This window comes from Lissotriton vulgaris, chromosome 4_1 (genome assembly GCF_964263255.1).
Source record: "Lissotriton vulgaris chromosome 4_1, aLisVul1.2, whole genome shotgun sequence".
NCBI classification, from domain to species: domain Eukaryota; kingdom Metazoa; phylum Chordata; class Amphibia; order Caudata; family Salamandridae; genus Lissotriton; species Lissotriton vulgaris.
Genome location: NC_141691.1, coordinates 393,834,878 through 393,854,395, shown reverse-complemented (window position 1 = coordinate 393,854,395; position 19,518 = coordinate 393,834,878). Strand labels below are relative to the sequence as shown.

General features: G+C 45.1%; 1 protein-coding gene across 1 annotated transcript in view; it reads right to left on the bottom strand.

Moving 5' to 3' along the window:
* LOC147718790 (connector enhancer of kinase suppressor of ras 2-like) overlaps window positions 1-19,518 on the bottom strand; it is a 1,944,591-nt gene that overhangs the window by 1,006,087 nt on the left and 918,986 nt on the right. The window contains exon 9 of the mRNA XM_086967239.1: window positions 2,186-2,332. Coding sequence (XP_086823365.1) covers window positions 2,186-2,332 — 147 coding nt within the window. The remainder of the gene's footprint in view (window positions 1-2,185; window positions 2,333-19,518) is intronic.

Genomic DNA, 19,518 nt, shown 5'->3' with positions numbered 1-19,518 from the left:
AGTGTTAGGCAGTGAGTCAGTCAGTCTGTAGGCGGCAGCTAGCCGTTAGCATCTATGCCATTAATTATTTCTGAGGCGGACAGTCGCCATTTTTGAAGTTCGAGAAAGATTTTGAACCCGAGACTCTTTCTGAGAAAGACAGAAGGAGAAGTAGCGCGGAGCGCACAGAGACAGAGAGAGAGAGAGAAAGAGACGGTAGTCAAGAGCAAGCAAGGTTCCAGTGACTTGGAGGGAAGCAGAGGAGATTGAGCATAGCGGTGCAGACGTGTACCCGTGACTGCTGAGGTGTGATTCCGAGACGAGCCAAGACACAGAGACGAGAAGGGAACCTAGATGACTGCCGAACCCCAACTTCATATTAGAGAGAGAGGGAACGTTTGATGCCAAGAGCAGAAGGTACATATTTCAATTTGGAAAGTCGTACTAATTTCTATTACCGTAGTTTTATCCTGAGTAGACAATGAGAGATTTCTTCCATAAGTGTTCATAGGAAAGTGATCGTCGTTGGTACACGGCGTTAATGAGAGCACCGAAGATACACGGTGTGGAGATCCGCCGGATTGTGGATCGTGTGTTAATGAGAGCACTGGGACTGCAGGCCCGTGTGTAGACATGCCGGATTGCGTGTCGAGTGAGCACTGATGGTGATCAGTGTGTAATGGTACATAATTAGAACTGCCCCAGGGTAGATTAGTCTGGGCCTAAGTGGCCGCGAGACTAGTTGGTATAAATAGGATATTGTAGAGAACCTACGCATGTTTATTGCTATTTTCCCCATCCTTAGGTACGAGATGTACATACATATATCCATACCCATTGTAAATACGTTCTAAGGAGGGAGGTGATTAAGTTCCGGCCGGGTTAGAGGGGCTCCTAGGAGCTGATTCCATCTGGTCCGAAAATCCGGTCGTTACAACCCCAGTGAGCAGTTGGCAGCCATTTTAAAGATCAAAATATCAGGCCAAAAACAAACAATTGTGCGAAAACAGTAGAAAGATGGATTGCCTTCCAAATGCACTCTGCACCCTTTGTGCGTGCAGCTCACAGTTCCTGTGCAGGGCCCTTTTGTCAGGCAGACACTCCAGGTTTTCCAAAAGCCCAGAAACCAAACAGTATTCGAGCAGCAACTGGACCAGCCCGCTCGACACTTTGTTCTTGTGTGCTAGGGAGAAAACGGAGCTCTGATTGGGAGACAGGCAGGGGTAGACACAGGGTGCATTATGTCAAAGCAGTAAGTTTACAGTGAGAGGAGGAAGGTGGTGAGGGCCACACGTAGGCCAGAAGGCAGTCACACGTGTCACCAGCGAGATATAGGTATTTGAAAAGTCAAGCGACCACTCAGAAACCAGTCTGTGACTCTGCTCCCAAAATCTGGAACTCTATTCCCCCTCACATCAGAACCATTCCCTCCTTTGTAAAATTCAAAAGCCAACTTAAAATCCTGTTCCTCAACCGCTCCCTACGGACTCAATGGAATCAATCAGAGTAGGGAAGCAGACACCTCACACTGCTCCAACTCCAAGACTCGAAGGACTCCGAAGACTAAGACTGTCCTGCATTGTTAATGTGTCGCTCTTTTGTTTTGTGTGTGGTGAATCTCTGCAATGTATCTGCTGTAAAGAGCTCCGATACCCTAGGGTCAGGCCAGCGCTAGATAAAACTTCTCAAATAAATAAAAATAAAAATGCTCTCACCACCGTGCCTGGCTCCTGTGAGACAGCAGTGGACCAGAGCATGAAGCCGCAGTCAAAAAAGACAAGTCAAACCAACGACGAGAACAGTGCAGGGAGAAACACAAGCAACGTCTTTCGCACAAAGTGCACAGAAAACGATGTTTTTTTGAGGCAGGCAAATCCTGTGGATAGGAAGATTCAACATGGCTTAAAAAGCAAAATGTTTACAGTACAGAATACGTTTGGCCACCCTCTTACAATAATTTAGGTTTTGTATGTTGACAGCATATTTACTTTTGTTACTTGTCTTTTGTTAATATTTTCATCATTTCCATTTTACCAGAGAAAGAATAAGTTGTCATTTAACTTTGATTAGACCGTGAACCCATAATCCACACACGTGGAGCACATTGCGCAAAATACAGTTTCAAGCCACTGAAGGCAGATTCACAAAGATACTAAAAAGGTGTCATGAATGAGCCTGTGTCCATGGAGAGTGAAGAGATACACACCTGGAGGGCTAGCGGCTTCCACCTCACATTTTTGAGCAGAGCTGGGGCAGAAGCCAGAGTATTTTGCGGACGTTTCTTCAAGGTCAATATTACGCCACTGGGGTCTTCTCGCAATGCATTTACGAGGTTCTTTAACTGCCAGCCAACCTGAGGAAAAATCCAATAGTGAAACTTTGAAACATTGCAGGGTGGAAGGCCTGATGTATAGAGAGTATTCCCTACAGATGGCAATGGCTGGTTAAGCAGAGATTGCATTGCAGCACATTCTGTGCTTCACCTATAAATTCTGCCCGGGTTCCTCTTCTCAGAAATAATGAGATCTGATGGTGTTCTTGGTAATGACTATGGTATGCCTGTTTAACACCTAAAGATAGAAAGAAAGTGGGGGGTTTGTAGACAGTGATGGGAAAGAATAATGCCTCGTGCCCTCTAGACAAAGTGAATTATTACTTATAATAATCCCCAAGACATCACTGGGTTATCAGTGCGCTGCACCATAGGATTAAGATTTATGGCTATGGAGTAATAATTACAAAATGGCTCCTCAGTGCTATTATTAAAGCATGGAGTTTTTCCATGAAGATCACAGGTTGACAGTAATGGAACACGTGCAAGGCCTTAATTAAAGATGAACTATCATCTCTTCAAGACAGCGCCATTATCTCCACAGAGGAGATGGGAGATTCTGGAAATTCTAATAAACTTTGGTCATTAAACTGCATGGCTGACTATGAACACATGAAATGTTTATCTTCTCTGCTTTCTTACCGACTTAAAAGAAATAGTACAATTCAATAATTCATATTGTGAGAGATTACTTGCAATTTTTGCTTTTTTATGTCCTATTTGCATTGCTGAAATAACATATTTTTTAACTTACAAACAGTGCATACATTGATTAGATTTTCTTTTCGTTTAATTTGGTAAGCATTTCTTGTGGCAGGTTGGACTAGGGTTGAATTTGAGGACAGTTTAGGATAAGTCATACAACTTATACTGATAAAGAGATACAATTATAAGTATTTAAACGCCAAAACGTCACCCATTTGCACACCAAAATCTCTCGATCTTCACACACATCAGACTCTCTTTGTTAGAGTCTTCAAAGGAAGAAACAAGTTACTTACCTGTGGCTATTTATCCACAAGCTTTGTAGTGTTCTGGGATGGCCACTATTTAAATGTTACCATTTTGAAAATTGGTTCTTTAGGATATATAACATTTTTTTTGCCTTTTATAGAGTTTGTAGTGGCTGATGGAATTGTTAAATAAACAGTGATTGCACTTCTTCAATACACGTCCAAGACGTGTCCATGATGAGTACTGGGTAGCTGAAGAATTCTAGCAGAAATTCGGCCTAGTATTGTTCTCTCGAACCTGGCGTTATTACTACCATCTAAAAACAAAGCAAAGGGGCATATGTACTAGAAAATGTCAGAGTGTGGGGCTACGCCAAATTTAGCAGTGCCATGTTCAATCATTTTCAAAACTCAGGGATGCACCAAATTTACTACAATACGGTATACCCCTGTGTTTTCCCTAGAACTGGTGCTAAATTTAGCTGATTAGTGCCATTGCAGGCACCGTTTCACCAAAGTGCTTGGTGCAAGGGTACCTGCGTTGCAGGACTCATTGTTTATGAGCAGTAAGGGACACCAAATAGCCATTATGGATTGTTTATGTGCAGGAAGGGGCACCTGCGTATGTACAGGAAGGAGACATGCTTTTATTTCTCCTCCTTTTAGCTTTTTCTAGGTTTGCTGCAAGCAGAACGTCTTTAAAGATTGTTTAGGTGCTGGAAGTTGCCCCTTCCTGCACATAAACAATCCATAATGGATATTTGTTGCTTCTATCTGATATTTCCGAACCCGAGAAGACCGCAAATTTCGGCTGCGTGTGCAACAGAATAAATATTGCATATACAACATTTGACTATGTGATTACTGACGCACCTTTGAGGAAATTGAATGTCCTCTGAAGAAGTAATAAGGGGTTTTCTTTAAATGCAGTATATTGTCCTAAGGATGGTCTGAAAGAATAACTTGAACAAAGACCGAAACGTCAACTTCATTGCTTGTTTCCTGTACAATTGTTTGATCTCTTTTACTATTTGTTTAAGTATGACATTTGTCAAGATTTGATGTTTTGAGGAACTGGCTTTTTATTCGTGAGATATAGGTCAGAGTTGCCTGTACCTTGTTCATGTTTTTCTTGCATTTAAGTTAATGACAAGTTTTTGTCTGTATGTACCCTATCAAATACATTTATACATTTTGATAAGATATTCCTGTGTCCTGCTCCTTTTTCTTTTTCTTATTAGTATTTGTGTGAACATTAATTGTATATAGTGTTTAATTCATTTGATTGTTGGTTTAAGTAATCTAACCAGTAAGATTCAGATTACTCCGAATATCTATTCCCCTTTGAACAAAATCCCTTGTTGGCACCTTGTACTTGTTCATACTATTGTTACCGAAGCCTCCAAGGGTTTATTGGGTTGTCCCTTCTAATAGTTTCTCTATCTGCAGCACACAATGCAGTAGTAAATCACCATTATTTAATGGTGGTTTATGTGCAGGAAAGGGCACCTTCCTCCCATTGGCAGCTCCCCCACAATGACATTGCCCCACTACCTGATTCAGAGCCAGCAAACAGAAAATAAAACAATGCTCTAGCATCGTTTTATTTTCAATTTGCCAGCTTGTGCATGGAGGGACAGGGCATGGGAGTCTGGAGGAGGAGTGCTTGTCTGTTTGGCCGGCCATCTCAGGCTGACCAAAACACACATGCACACTTAATTTCTCCAGCCGGGCTGCATTCAACAGCTACTGCTATAAACTACAAGTGGTTCCGTTTGGTAGAACCAAATAATTTCTTTTATAAACAAAATTATTTTGGAAAGAATACAGATAATAACTAAATTAGCCTGAAATGCACACCAAAAAGTATTAACAATCAATAAACAATCCTATTCATTTGTAAAGTCAAAAACAACTCTATTTTAAATGTTTTCATATATTGAATTATTCAATATTTCAAAAAGGCTGACAGACAACATAAACATATGCACAAACAATAAATAGTGACTGAAGTGACAAATGGTGAAATAAACCACAGTAATATCAAATTCATAAACAGCACAAACAAAAATATACAAGATCTATGTCCTCTTTTGAATTGTAACAATAACCAGCAAAGGCAATACATGTATGGTTACAGAGGTTCAGGAGGTGAGAGAACACTACTTCGACGTTTCCACCCTGGTGTCTGTGTGAGTTTTAGAATCATCAAGTGGGGTCTTCCTAAGGACAAGATAAAAACTAGTGTCAGCAACAGGATTCCAAACAAAGACAATGGGTTGGCTCCTCCAATTATGGTTGGAGCATGGAAGCGGACAAGCGTCAGGGTACGATGGAAACTCATACAAATATAATCACGAGGCAGGCCCGTGCCTATCTCGGTCCGGCGACTCGAGTGTATTCAGAGTTGTATTCACCAAATTTCACTGTCTCCCAAAATGAGCAGCTCTTAAAGATTTCTTAGGCTTGTAAGTGATCACATTGCATCCGCAACCACTCACGGTGGCGCTTACAGTGATTCAATGGTAGGTAAGGAGAATCAATGTCCAGGGACAAAAGAGTCCATGAACCTTCCGGTAAATTATCAAAGCATTTGACATCCTCAAGCTTAGACCCTCAGGCTCCGGACCACTCAGACCCGTGGTGAACGATCGAACCGCTAATTTGGAATGCTCTGTCTGAGAAGTTATGACAACTTGTAGTTTACAGCACTATTACCCGGGTTCTGAGGGACACAGGGTCTCCCCATTGTCTTTATTTCTTGCATTCAACAGCTGGGCTTGAGAAACCCCCACAGATACTATGGTCTGAGCAGGGCGTCTATTCAACCTGCTCAGACCAATCCCTTTTCTTCTCTGCAGCACAGGGATTAGCTGGGTGTCTGCCCCAGGGGCTGCTGGGATCCAGGAAAAGGCCAGCAGGAGCAACGGGGAGGTGAGCGGCGGCATCAGGTACGTTTTTATAATTATTAACCTGTTGTCCACCCTCTCATGCTCGCTTACCCACACCTGCGCTTTCCCCCTCCTGTTCCACCACCCTTTGTTAGTGCCAGCCACCGCTGCTTCCTGCACCTAAACAATCATTAATGGCTTTTTGCTTTCAGCACACCTAGAAAAAGCAAAAATGACAAGAAATATAAGCATTTCCCCTCGTGCGCCATTGTAACGCCTGTTCTAACATGGTGTTAGTTTTCGGCACTGCCACAGATTTACACATTCCTTGTAAATCTAGGGCAGCATAAAAAATAAATGGGTGTTGTGGTGGAACGCTCATAGCAACACCCATTGCACACCCCTTTCAAGCCCCTTTGTAAATATGGAGAAGGGCATATCGCCACCAGAACATCGCTAAAAGTGATTTTCTGGTGGCGATATCCCCTTGTGAATTTCACCCAAAGTGTTTTGTGAGTATGCACAGGACCCCACAAAGTAGTTGTCAAAATTTAACAAAAGGAGTTTTTCCACTGCTTTAATATTATATGCCATGGTCACATGAAGGGGAGTGTCTTCTACATGCGTCCTGTCAGCGCCCAGTCAGGACCAGGGGCCATAACCCCTGGTCCTCACATTCTGTATTCCAGGATAGAGCTTATGTTACTAGATCAGGGTGCCCTACAGCTTAGCCACCGAACTATTATGGATTTACGGCAGGAAGGACTACTGAACCCTCTATCCACCGCCCCTGAATGTAAGGTTAACATAAGATCAGAAATAAAGGCACAGTCACATAGGCATAATTTTGCACTCCTTAACACCCGTTCTCTACAAAAACATAATTTAGAGATCTTCTTGTTACTTCAGAAAGGTGAACATGACATTTTAGGAGTCACCGAAACCTAGCTTGAAGAATCCTCCACCCCAGATTTGGTGGCATCCTTACCACCAAATTTTGTGGCCATTCATGAAAATCGGTCTGGCACTATGAAGGGGGGGTGTTGCTTTTTTACACAACCGCGCTATCAAAGCGGAAACAATCTGTGCAGAAAGTTTGGAGGGTGTGGATGTTCTAGGGGTCAAGTTCCACTCTAATACCGAATGTTTGGTAATACTCCTAGCCTACCGCCCCCCACGTACATCACCAGGCTTTGTTGATACCTTCTTGGAACTAGTTCATGACTTTCGGTCACGTTATAAAAGATTGGTGGCAATGGGAGATTTCAACTTCCAATGGGAGAAGTCTCCTAAAGACTGTCAGGCAAAACAGTTAGATGAGGCCATGACTTCATTAGGCCTCGATCAACAGGTGGTGGGCTCGACACGCGAGAAAGGTCATACCTTAGATCTAATCTGGATGGCTGCTCAGTGGCTTACCCCAATTGACATCTCCCCCTGCTCATGGTCAAATCATCATTTATTGCAGGGCCATTTGACTTTTCTTGGGCAAGGGGGAAAGTCATCATCAGGATGGAAAGTCCTAAGGAGCTGAAATAGGATCAGAGCAGAGGATCTGATAGCTAATTTAAAGACCTCTGCCCCACTTAAGCAACCTGAGGATGATATAGAGGATGCTTGCCTCAATTTGACGTCAAAATTGTGGATAAGGGTAAAGGAGCCCCATGGTTCAATGATACCCTTAGGCTAAGGAAGCGAGCTCTGCGTAAAACTGAGAGAGCCTGGCGTAAAGAGTATGAACCCAGTGCACGGACTATGTATGTGCAGGAATTCACTTTATATAAACAGGCTATTATTTCTAGGAAAGCGGAATTCTACGAGGGCAGAATTGCAGCAGCAAGAGACCCCCAGAAGGAAATCTTTAAAGTCCTGACAGAGTTAATGAAGAATAAGGAGCAAATTCCTTCTTTTTCGCAGGATGACTGCCAAAAATTCCAGGTTTTCTTCTCTTATAAAATATCGGATCTTTTAACAGAAAAACATCATACCCTGAGAATTGACTGTTCTGTTCAATCCGCCCCTTTGATTGCCCACCCCCTCAGTATGCTGCCTTCGATTAGCAAGGAGTTACTGGCAAGCCTGATGGGGTGAGTAAAGTCAGGGTCATCAGTGGACCCTTGCCCTCCTAGGATATTCAAGCTAGCGCTACCAGGAATAGAAGACAATGTCCTCTCTCTCCTCAATAGCTCCCTGGAAACAGGACAGGTCCCCACTGATTTTAAGGAGGCACGTCTGATCCCACTTCTGAAGAAGCCGGGTGCAGATGCTAAGACCCGAAAAATTTTAGGAATATTTCACAGTTACCTTTTTTAGCTAAAATACTTGAACAACATGTTCTTACACATCTTTCCTACCATCTTGAAAATAATCAGCTGCTAGAACAGAACCAGGCTGGCTTTAGGGCTCATCATAGCACGGAATTGGTCATGCTTTCCGTGCTCGATGACCTGAGATGCAGAGCAGATAAGAAGATCCCAGATGCCCTGGTGCTGTTAGACCTCTCTGCGGCATTTGACATGGTTAACCATGACCAATTGTTGTCGCGGTTGGGGGATTTCGTCATCCAGGGAACTGTGCACGCCTGGTTAACTTCCTTTCTTCAAAACCGCTCCCAGAGAGTACAATTGGCAGACCTGGTTTCATCACCAGTCGGCATTACTTGTGGAGTTCCCCAGGGCTCTGCACTTTCACCTCTTCTTTTTAACGTTTATTTGCAACCTTTGATTTCGGCACTAAATCAGATGGATTGCTGCATTTATAATTTTGCAGATGACACTCAAATTGTCATCCAAATTGATAACTCGTCTTCAGCACATGCTAGATTGCAAAATATCTTGAAATATACGGTTAATTGGACGTCCGCTGATTCCTTAAAGATAAATCCGGACAAAACAGAGTGGTGTCGATTGCCATAACATCCAGCCCCTGGAATTATTTATTCTGGCCTAAGGAACCAGGACCCTTTCCAGAACCAGCAGTGGCTGTGAAAAGTCTGGGTATCTACATAGATGGCAAATTGCCTATGACAAAACAAGTTTTATCAGTCGTCAGCACGTGTGCAGGCCTTTCGAGACAACTTCAGAGAATATCTCAACTTTTGACCTCGGCCACCCTCAGACTTGTAGAATCAGCTATGATCCTGTCGCGCCTAGACAATGGTAATTCGCTGTATGCTGGCCTCCCCCAACAACTGCTGACTAGGCTACAAATAGTTATGAATGATGCAGCTAGATTGGTCTTTAAAAAACCGAGACGGGCACATGTTACACCTTTCTTATGTGAGCTCCACTGGTTGCCAATTAGGCAAAGAATAATGTTTAAGGGCCTTTGTATAACACATAAAGCCCTATATGGACACGCGCCAAGGTACATCAAGGAGCGCCTAGTTCCATATGTTCCCAGTAGGACACTCCGTTCCACAGATGCTACCCTTCTGGCCTGCCCCCGTTTCAGATTATCTGCTATGGGAGGGTGTGCTTTTTCCAATGCGATTCCAGTGGCTTGGAATAACTTTCCAATACACCTGCGCAAGGAATCAAACCTCCTACCCTTCAGGAAGATGCTTAAAACCGTGCTCTTCTGGGAGGCCTAGGGCTCGTCCTAGTGCTCTTGACCCGGGATCAACTAGTATGTACTTCTGGACAAGCGCTTAGAGACCTCTGGGTGATAAGGCGCTGTATAAATCTAAATTTAAAAAAATGCCCACAACCCAAAGCAATGCGCTGAATAACATATATGCATGGATAGTGATCCATTAGTGACGCCTACAAAGAGAAAGGCGGGAGCCGGCATCGGCCCCGCCGCAAGTACGGCGGGGCAACGGCCCCCCTTCCCCGCCTGCTCTCCGTGGTGGGGCGCGCCCTGCCGCATCATTATGACGCGGTGGGCGCGCCTCATCATGATTGGCCATAAGTGCTCCGAAGTGACCCTGAAGAGATTGAATCGCTTCCAGGTCACTGGGGAGCAGAGGTCAGGCCGGTTCGAACCGGCCTGGGCAGTAGTGGGGTTTAAAAGGCCCGGGAGCGTGGGAGTCGGCCTCTTTTACCCATCCTACCAGGTTTGCCCCACCCAGCCTCTAGGAGGCTGTAATCTTTTTCTTGCAAAATAATTACTCCTGGGCAGAATAGCGGGTCCTTTTGATCAGATCCCTGTGCACAATTTTGTCTGCTCGCCCCGGGGGTGGTCCCGAAGAAAGAGGAAGGGGAGATCAGGTTGATTCATAATCTATCAGCCCCAGAGGCACTTCATTAAATGACGCCATCAACGAAGAAATCTGTAGCATGAAATATGCCTCTTTTGACCAGACAGTAGTATGCTAAGGGATCTGGGACCCGGGGCCTTGCTAGCCAAATCAGATATTGAGTCTGCCTTCCGGCTGCTGCCTGTTCATCCTCTAGATCACCACCTGTTAGACTTTTCATTCCAGGACAAATTATACATGGATATGTGCATGCCCATGGGTTGTTCTGTTTCCTGCGCTAACTTTGAAAAATTCAGTTAATTTCTGGAATGGGTTTTGAGACAGGCAACAGGGCACCAATACGTCATGCATTATCTGGATGACTTTCTCTTTCTGGGGTCGGCGGGCTCCCGGGAATGTGCTTGGGCAATGCAGGAATTTAGCGTGCTCATGCGTGCTTTCGGGGTTCCTCTGGCGCCGGGGAAGATGTTGGGTCCAGCAACCAGATAGAGTTTTTATGCATTGAGTTGGACTCTGTACATGGGTGCTTCCGGTTACCTAAGGAAAAAATTGCAAAATTTAGAGCAGCACTCCAGCAATGTTTGGCAAAAAATAAGGTAACCTTGCATCAGCTACAAAAGACAGTTGGTCAGTTGAACTTTGCACTAAGAGTAATACCTATGGCACGACCATTCTCCCGCTCCATCTCTCAGGCCATGACAGGCCTCCAGGAAAAACACCATCACACAAGACTGTTGTCTGAGGACACCAGGACATGCAGATTTGGATCGCATTTCTGGAGGGTTTCAAAGGCAGAGTAGTGTGGCCCGGTCCCCCCACTACTTCAGGGGAGTTAGGTTTATGGACTGATGCTGCGGGCAGTGTGGGATTTGGTACCATACTTGGGAATGAATGGGTGGCACAACATTGGCCGGCTTGGTGGGTGGAGAGTGGTGTGACAGCCAATATAGGTTTCCTGGAACTTTTTCTCATCTGGGTTACACTGACTGTTTGTCCTCATCAATTGCGTAATCTGTGATTTTCTGGTCAGACAACATTACAGTGGTTGAATGCATCAACCAGCAGGCTACACGGTGTAGAATGATCCTCCGGCTGTTGAAAGAAATAGTGCTGTTGTGTATGAACCTGAACATACAGTTTAAGGCTAAACATGTCCTGGGGGTGCTGAATAATGCTGCTGACGCACTCTCTCACTTCAAGATGCAGGTTTTCAGGGAACACCTACCCTCTTCAGTGGCGACACCAACACACTTCCCGGAAGTACTCAGGCAGAGTGGTGCCCCCGGCTACACAACCTCGTGGCAGCTAGCCTAGCACCCGGGACCAGTTTACTTTACTTTACTTTACTTTAAAAAACATTTATAACGCGCACTATCACCATCGGTTTCTTGGCGCTCATTGACAGGTGGCGTGACCCAGAAGCAGGAGGTTTAGTCGTATGCGGCTTGGAAGAGCAGGGTTTTTAGGAGTCTGCGGAAGCAGTCATACTTAGGGCAGAGACGGAGCGAAAGTGGAAGGGAGTTCCACGTAGAAGGGGCCAGGACGGAAAAGCTCAGGCCACCGTGCTTTTTCCTTTTAAATCTAGGGACCTCGAGGAAGTTTAATGAAGCTGAGCGAAGAGCTCTTGTGGGGATATGACGGGACAAAGCCGAAGAGATAAAACCAGGAGCTGCGTCTGATAGGGCCTTAAAGGTGGTGCATGCCAGTTTGAAAATGCAGCGTTTGGATACCGGGAGCCAGTGTAGACTGCGAAGAAGGGGAGTGACATGCTGATGCTTGGGCTGGTGGAAAATCAGGCGAGCAGCCTGGTTCTGCACCAGCTGCAGTCGTTGAAGATGGCATGCAGGAATGCCAGCAAAGAGAATGTTCGCATAATCAAGTCTAGAGGTGATTAGCGCAATGACAACTTGGGTCAGGGCTTCTTTATTGAAATACCTACAAGGAAGGCTTATGAAGAGCCGTTTTTGTCTTACTGTGCTTTTCTTGGGGAGGATTGGGTGGATAGCTGGCATAAGTCAGGGGCATTCCTCCGGTATGTAGATTCTATGAATAAGGAAGGGCGCCCTGCGGCGCTCTTTCTTTGCGCAGATCAAAGACACCAGGGACCCCACTAATAGCTTTATTGTGAGGAAGGCACTGAAGGGGTGGCAGCGCCTCCAGGGGGCCTGGGTGGCGTTTGCAGTTCAACAGGAGAGGCATTGCTGCTCAGAGCTGCCTTTTCACTGGCCTTCTATGGAGCATTTATGATAGGGGAACTGGTGGCGCGCAATAAACAGGATGAGCAAGGTGGGCTCCAGCTGGAGCATGCAAGGATACAGGGCGACACTTTGCTAAAAACCATTAAAAAATCCAAAACTGATCAGGAAGCCCGTGGCGAAGGGATAGTACTTCACCGGGCGCAGGATAATCCATGCTGCCTAGTGATGCACCTAGAAGCCTTCCTCCAACAGAGGAATAGTGCAATAGGGGGGGGGGCATTATTAATGCATGCTGACAGTACCCCTCTTACCAGGTTCCAATTTAAAAGGGTATTGGACATGGCGATAGACAGGACAGGTTTGGATCCAAAAGACTTTGGGACTCATTCATTCAGAATAGGGGCGGCCACAGAAGCAACAGCTAGTGGGTTGCACAACAACAGTGTGAAGAGAATTGGAAGATGGTTCTCCAATTGTTACAAGTGCTATGTGTGGCTACACATTTTGTGAGGGTGGCAATGCAATTTTGTCCTGATGCCTGTCCCATTTGTCTGCTTACATTTTAGTTTCCAGAACCTGTCACGCAGGGGCGAAACTGCAGTCGGCGCATCACCAGCAAGATACTTCACAACGACGGGCACATCCACAGGACAAGGGAGCACATGTTGTGTGGGTCATTGGTCATTCCTATGTATGGCGTATGAAATCTGTTTTTCTTTCAGGTAATTACAGACAAAGAGCTGAGAGGGTTGGTTTCAAGGTTTCTTTCCATGGTAAAGGGGGTCTCTGCCTCAGTCAGTTTAGTGTTTTCATTACAGATCTGTTGAGTAGACACAGTCCTCCACCCACGATAGTTATCTTGCATTTGGGTGGGAACGATCTGGTGAATCTGGGCAGAGGGGGCTTGATGGAGGACATAATCTCTGAAGTGGGCTGGTTAGCTAAGGCATGCAAGGGCTGCACCATAGTTTGGTCTCAGATGGTACCCAGATATAAATGGAGGGGGGGAGAGTCTGTGAAAGTGTTGAATCACTTGGTAAGGAGGATCAACAATAAAATAGGGAAATTGTTCAGGTCTCCTCAGCTACAAAACATTGCACATGGGTGTGACAGGGGTAACTGTGCTTCCTAAAAGACGGGGTCCACCTGACGAGGTTAGATAACGAAATCCTTTTGGAAAATATAATGGCCTGGCTAGGTAGTGTTAAGGGCAGGGCATGACCTTTCAGTGTAGGAGGGTAGGGGGGGCCAGATAGTCGGTCAACTACATTGGCCTGTGGCGGTAAGATCATGATTGGTGAGCAGTAAATTTAAGGTCCTTAGAGGGTGGCGCCATTCTTGAATGGGGTCGCCCAAGGGGAGGGACAAGTGGTCTCTCCTTGAACTCCAGGGGCGGTACATCTGGTTGGCTGGATGGGTGCGGGAGAGGGGGCAGTCATGCTTTCCTTAAGCTGGTTGGCCACCCCGCCCGTGCACAATGATGTCACTGAACTGCGCAGAGTGCAAGGGCCCCCTTTAATGGAGTTAATAGAGCGTTCGGGGGTAACCGGGGGCTGGGGGAAGTACCCTCACGGTAAACGGGCCCTCTGCGCATGCGCACTCCTACGGGAGGGGGTGGCAAATTGATAAGGATCTGACGCCAGTTAGCGACCTTGCTTTAGACCCAAATAGAATATGCAGAAAAGTAATTAATGTATGATTATGGTTCAGATGTTAGACTCGGATAGGAAATACCTTGTACTAGAAGTATGTTAAGGTAAGCCATCTGATATCTGTACATATTAATTGTAATTAAATGTCATGCTACGTTTTCTGTGTAAAAATGTGTAAATATTGTTTATTTAAATTTTTATTTTTATTTTAAGTTTTAATAAATACGGCCAGAGGTTGTACTACCCCCGCCTCCAAAGAAATCTCTCTCATGTCCATCTTAAATAAATGTTGGTTAAATGCAAGGCGGGGGAGGGGGATGTTCGGTAGTCCCTGGCCATACAGCTGTTAAGTGTTTAAATCAGTCCTAAGGAAATATGTCTGTAAAGTACCATGGACGTCGTTTCACCAAATGTGGAAGTGACACAAAGTACACTGTGAACTCCAAAGTCATCACACGCTTGACCTGTTGTCCAGTCTTAGCACCTCAATAGACTTCTAGTCATTACAACAAAAGGACCAAAGGCAGCAGACCAGGTCAAGCACTACGGATCATTTAGTTCTTAAGTTAGAGTGGTGCAATCTCTTCCAACATCCGCTGCCGCGGGATGTGCAAATTATTAAAATACAAAGAACAAAATGGAAGGTGCACTCGAATAAAGTCAATAGAAGTGGTAATTTTAAGTAAATTCTTCTTTATTCAGAAAAGTGTTCATGAAGCATAGGCACAGCCAACGTGTTTCGTTCTTCTTTTTTTGCCTTTTAGGAACTTCGTCAGGGCGAGTTCTTATAACGGAAAGGGGCTGAACTCAAAAGCCAAGTAGGATTAGGCCGGAAGTGGTGGTCTGTTCCGTGGACCAGAAATAGTATCCTTAAATTGGATTAAGTGCACCTCACTAGGCGTAGTCTCGAGTGGTTCCTGTTGATATAGTACAGTCCAGTTTGTTCCGGAAGCTAATAACAGCCCCAAGGCAAAAGCAACATTGAGTTTATCAGGGTCGTAACGTCTTCAAAAAGGTTCAGGTGTAAGTACGGCGGCGCATATATTTGCTCCCACGTTATGGACCTCCGAGGTGTCAAAGTCGATCGTGTCACCCAACCGCCACCGGTCCAGTGATGACCCGAATATTAAGCCAAATTAGCGGAAACCGCACCTGTGATAGGGTAGCAGCTCCTGAAACCTCGGCATAAGCGGCGTCTTGCGGTTGGGTGACACGATCGACTTCGACACCTCGGAGGTCCATAACGTGGGAGCAAATATATGCGCCGCCGGACTTACACCTGAACCTTTTTGAAGACGTTACGACCCTGATAAACTCAATGTTGCTCTTTCCTTGGGGCTGCCATTAGCTTCCGGAACAAACTGGACTGTACTATATCAACAGGAACCACTCGAGACTACGCCTAGTGAGGTGCACTTCATCCAATTTAAGGATACTATTTCTGGTCCACGGAACAGACCACCACTTCCGGCCTAATCCTACTTGGCTTTTGAGTCCAGCCCCTTTCCGTTATAAGAACTCGCCCTGACGAAGTTCCTAAAAGGCAAAAAAAGAGGAACGAAGCGCGTTGGCTGTGCCTATGCTTCATGAACACTTTTCTGAATATAGAAGAATTTACTTAAAATTACCACTTCTATTGACTTTATTCGAGTGCACCTTCCATTGTGGAAGGGCAGGGAGTGGAAAAGAGAGGAAGCACGCAGATGTCTTAAAATTGTTGTTGCTGATTTCAAGAACTTTGTCTTAACACCCAGCAGGTTTCGTTTCTTAAACTCTAGCCTCGCAGCGTTCAGATTCATCGACTACAGAGTTGGTTCAAGATAAAGCATTCTGCCCTTGAGCTGGATCAGGAGATGCTTGAAAACCGTGTTCTTGACTGGTGGAATCAATCACATTTGTTGCAGTCCTCCGATCACAGTCAGAATGTCTTTGGCCTTAGCGTATATGATGTTCTTGACCACACTGCTCCAGAGAGTAAGTGGAAAGACATGAAAAAAAGGCATTCTTAAATGCAGCGCCTCGAACCTGGAAAACTTTCCAGTTTGAAATACAGCTATCCAAGACATCTCATTACAAGGAAGCGTTCTCTGTAATGTACATATTAGCAAAGTTATGTACCTCAAACGGAAACAGGCTTTGCTTTTCTCAGTCCCACACACTAGAGGTAGGAACTGTGTGCCTCAAATTGAAGCTTCTCTGCTCCTGGCAGTGTCTATCTTTCTGTCTCGCACTCTCTTTACCACATACAGATACATGTGCATACGTGCTCGTGCACACACAAACACACATTGGAATACCAAGGGGGGCTGTCCACCCCGTGTGGCATGAGTTTTGGGGCCAGCAGCATCTACCCAGCGCTTACCTGCCATCTTGGGGTGGCAATCGCCAGTCGCCAGCGCACACCCACACTCTTCAGTGCAGCCTTTACAGGGCGGTAACATTCCGATGACTCGGCCGGCACCCCGCTCTTCAATACGGCTGCTGCGGGACCGGAAAACACAAGGACCGCCCCGGGCGGTCTAAGGTCTATCTACGCCACTGCACACAGATACTTTGCGCATACCCCAAAGCAGAGCCCTATGTGCATTACAGGGAAGTAATGTCTGTTCCACAGACTCAACCTCACGCCCATGCACATGTGCATACACACACAGGCACATACATGCAAACACATTTGCTGAATCAGAACACACACTAGTGGCCCCTGCTGTGAGGACTGCACATCATAAGGCAGAATCAACTACGATTTGTGTGCTTTTCACCAGACAAATAGTTGCAGCACACCAAAACATACTGTGCCAATTCCTCTCATTACAAACAGCATTGTTTTTGATGGCTGTAACCATGTATCCTCAAATCACCAAAAACCTGCCTTCTGGAATTGAGAATCATTCGTTACTACCAGCAGGTTTTCTTTGTTGCACATAATGTACTGTAACTAAGAGATCGAAGTCCATATGTTCAGAAAGAACTCACATTATAGTACAATGTTTTTAAAAATACATATCATTTACATTTTAATACAACCAAATGTATTTTCTTTCCCTATCAATTGTTTTAATGTTACAAACTATTATGCTTTAATGAAGGCTTATCAAATATTTCATGTATATCTAATTATTTAATGGGTAATGAAAGTGCAAATTACCTGGAATACTATGGCGAAAATTGAACACTAGTAATTTCAGTTACATGAACTTCCATGGTTAGAGGTCTATTTTCCTTCAGGTAAGTGCAACCAGGCTATCACATATGGATGGCAAGATCCAATTCACAATCAAACACCCAGAGCCTTTGCCGTATAGAATGTTGGAGCTACCACATCTTATTCGCTTCTAGTCCATCCAAAAAATGCTGAACGCAATTGGGAGGAATGTTCTTAGGAAAAGCATGAATCATCTGTCATGGAAATTGCAAATGAAGATGTTTTGTAATAGTGCCCTAAAGGATGCCCGACGGTGTGAGTTATCAAACCTTCTTTGGTAAAAATGCCTCAACCTCATTTCAAATGGCTCCAAGCGCTATCCGGGAATGCAAGATGTGCTAATGACATCGATTGCATATGTTCAAAACCTCAGGACACCTAATAAACCACACTACATTCCCTTCTGGCACTGCTGTCTCAACACAGAGAGAAATATACATGTTATCCAATGGCAGTGCTTTTTCAGTTTTGTTGATTAGGGGAGATTGAAGAAAGGATTCTGCAGTAGCATGGTACTCACAATATCCACTCTACATAAGCATATTGAATGATTTGGGCGTGTCCATTAGGATCCAAACAACTTTATTGGAAGCCCAAAAAAACAGGGCATAATTCAAGAAATGTATTCATGCAGTGGCTGTTAGACCTGGTACCATTGGTTTGGGTCTCCCCTCAATTTTTTGCTTTTGCCTCCTGTGATTTTGCTGTGTGTTGGACTCCGTTTTGCTGGTCTAGATGCTTTGGGCACTTTGCCACTGCTGTTCAGTGCCAAAGTGCAAGTGCTACCTTTGTAAATTGTTGTAATAGATTAATGATTCCATGATTGGAATATTTGATTTGCTAGTCAGACCCTAGTACAATGCATTGTGTGTGCCCAGGGCCTGTAAATCAAATGTTGCTAGTGGGCTGCAGCACCGATTGTGCCACCCACAGAAGCAGCCTGTAAAATGTAACTCTAGCCTACCATTGCAGAGTCTGTGTGCAGTCTGGGACTGCCATATCGACTTGGCAAGTGCACACACTTGCCAGTCCCTAAGCCTTCCCTTTTCTACAATTAGTCACCCATAAGGTGGCCCAAGATACCCCTGTGGGCACGGTGCAGTGCATGTGAAAGGTAGGACATACCCTGATGTGTATGGAATGACCTGATAGTGAATTACTGTCTATTTCGTTCTTCACTATTTCAAGGCTACCTGTTCCCATAGGACAGAAAGGGGAGTTTGTTTTTAACATATTATAAACATAAATGGCCCTGGGAACAAGGTGGAAAAAAAGTTTAGTATGCCTAAACTCAGAATGTTAAAATGCATCTTTTAGTGAGTGTGATTTTTCATTCTGTGTTTGAAAATACCACTTTTGGAAAATAGGTATTTTCTTGCCTAACCATCCAGTGTGCCTCTGCTAGGTTTATGTATTGAATGTCTGGCTTTTGGATGACTGGGGCTGGAAAGGGGCACTGGCTCGAGAGAGCCTGGTGAGTCAGAGCTGGGCTGAAAAGACCTGGGATGCATTTAGAGTAGGGGGAGGAGATTTCCTTCAACAATGCTGTCTCCACCTCCTGCCAGAAAGCTGCACCAGTGAGGCCAAAACTGTTTTTGGCTGGGTACAGACACTCTCTGCCTTCAGAGAACAAAGGATTGCGTGCTATAAAAAGTGGGGCCCATACCCCTGAAGTTTAGATCACTTCTGGGAAATCAAGAGGAACCGTTGCCAAGGGGACGAGCCGGAGAAGCTGAGGAGGAATACTGCCCCTGTGCTGTTAGCTGTCTGAGGTTGGCCTGCAGTGGCTACTTGCTGCCAAGGAAAGGAGAAAGGACTTTGCTGCTTGCTTTGTCCCCCTGCTTGAAGAGAAGATCTCCAAGGGCTTGAATTGATCTTGCCCCCTGTTCTAGAGGTCTCAGGAACAGCACCTCACCGGGTCTCTGGACACCGTCTCTGATTGTCTCCGCAGAAGAAAATGGTAACCGACTGTCATCTAATCTGTCGCAGGATTCCGTGTCCTGAAAACACCGCCGAGAGCAATACCTCACTTCACAATGCAACCCTGGTCTCACCTTCTCCGTCAACGAGCCACTACTTGCACCGTATCCTGTGGGCACCACACCCA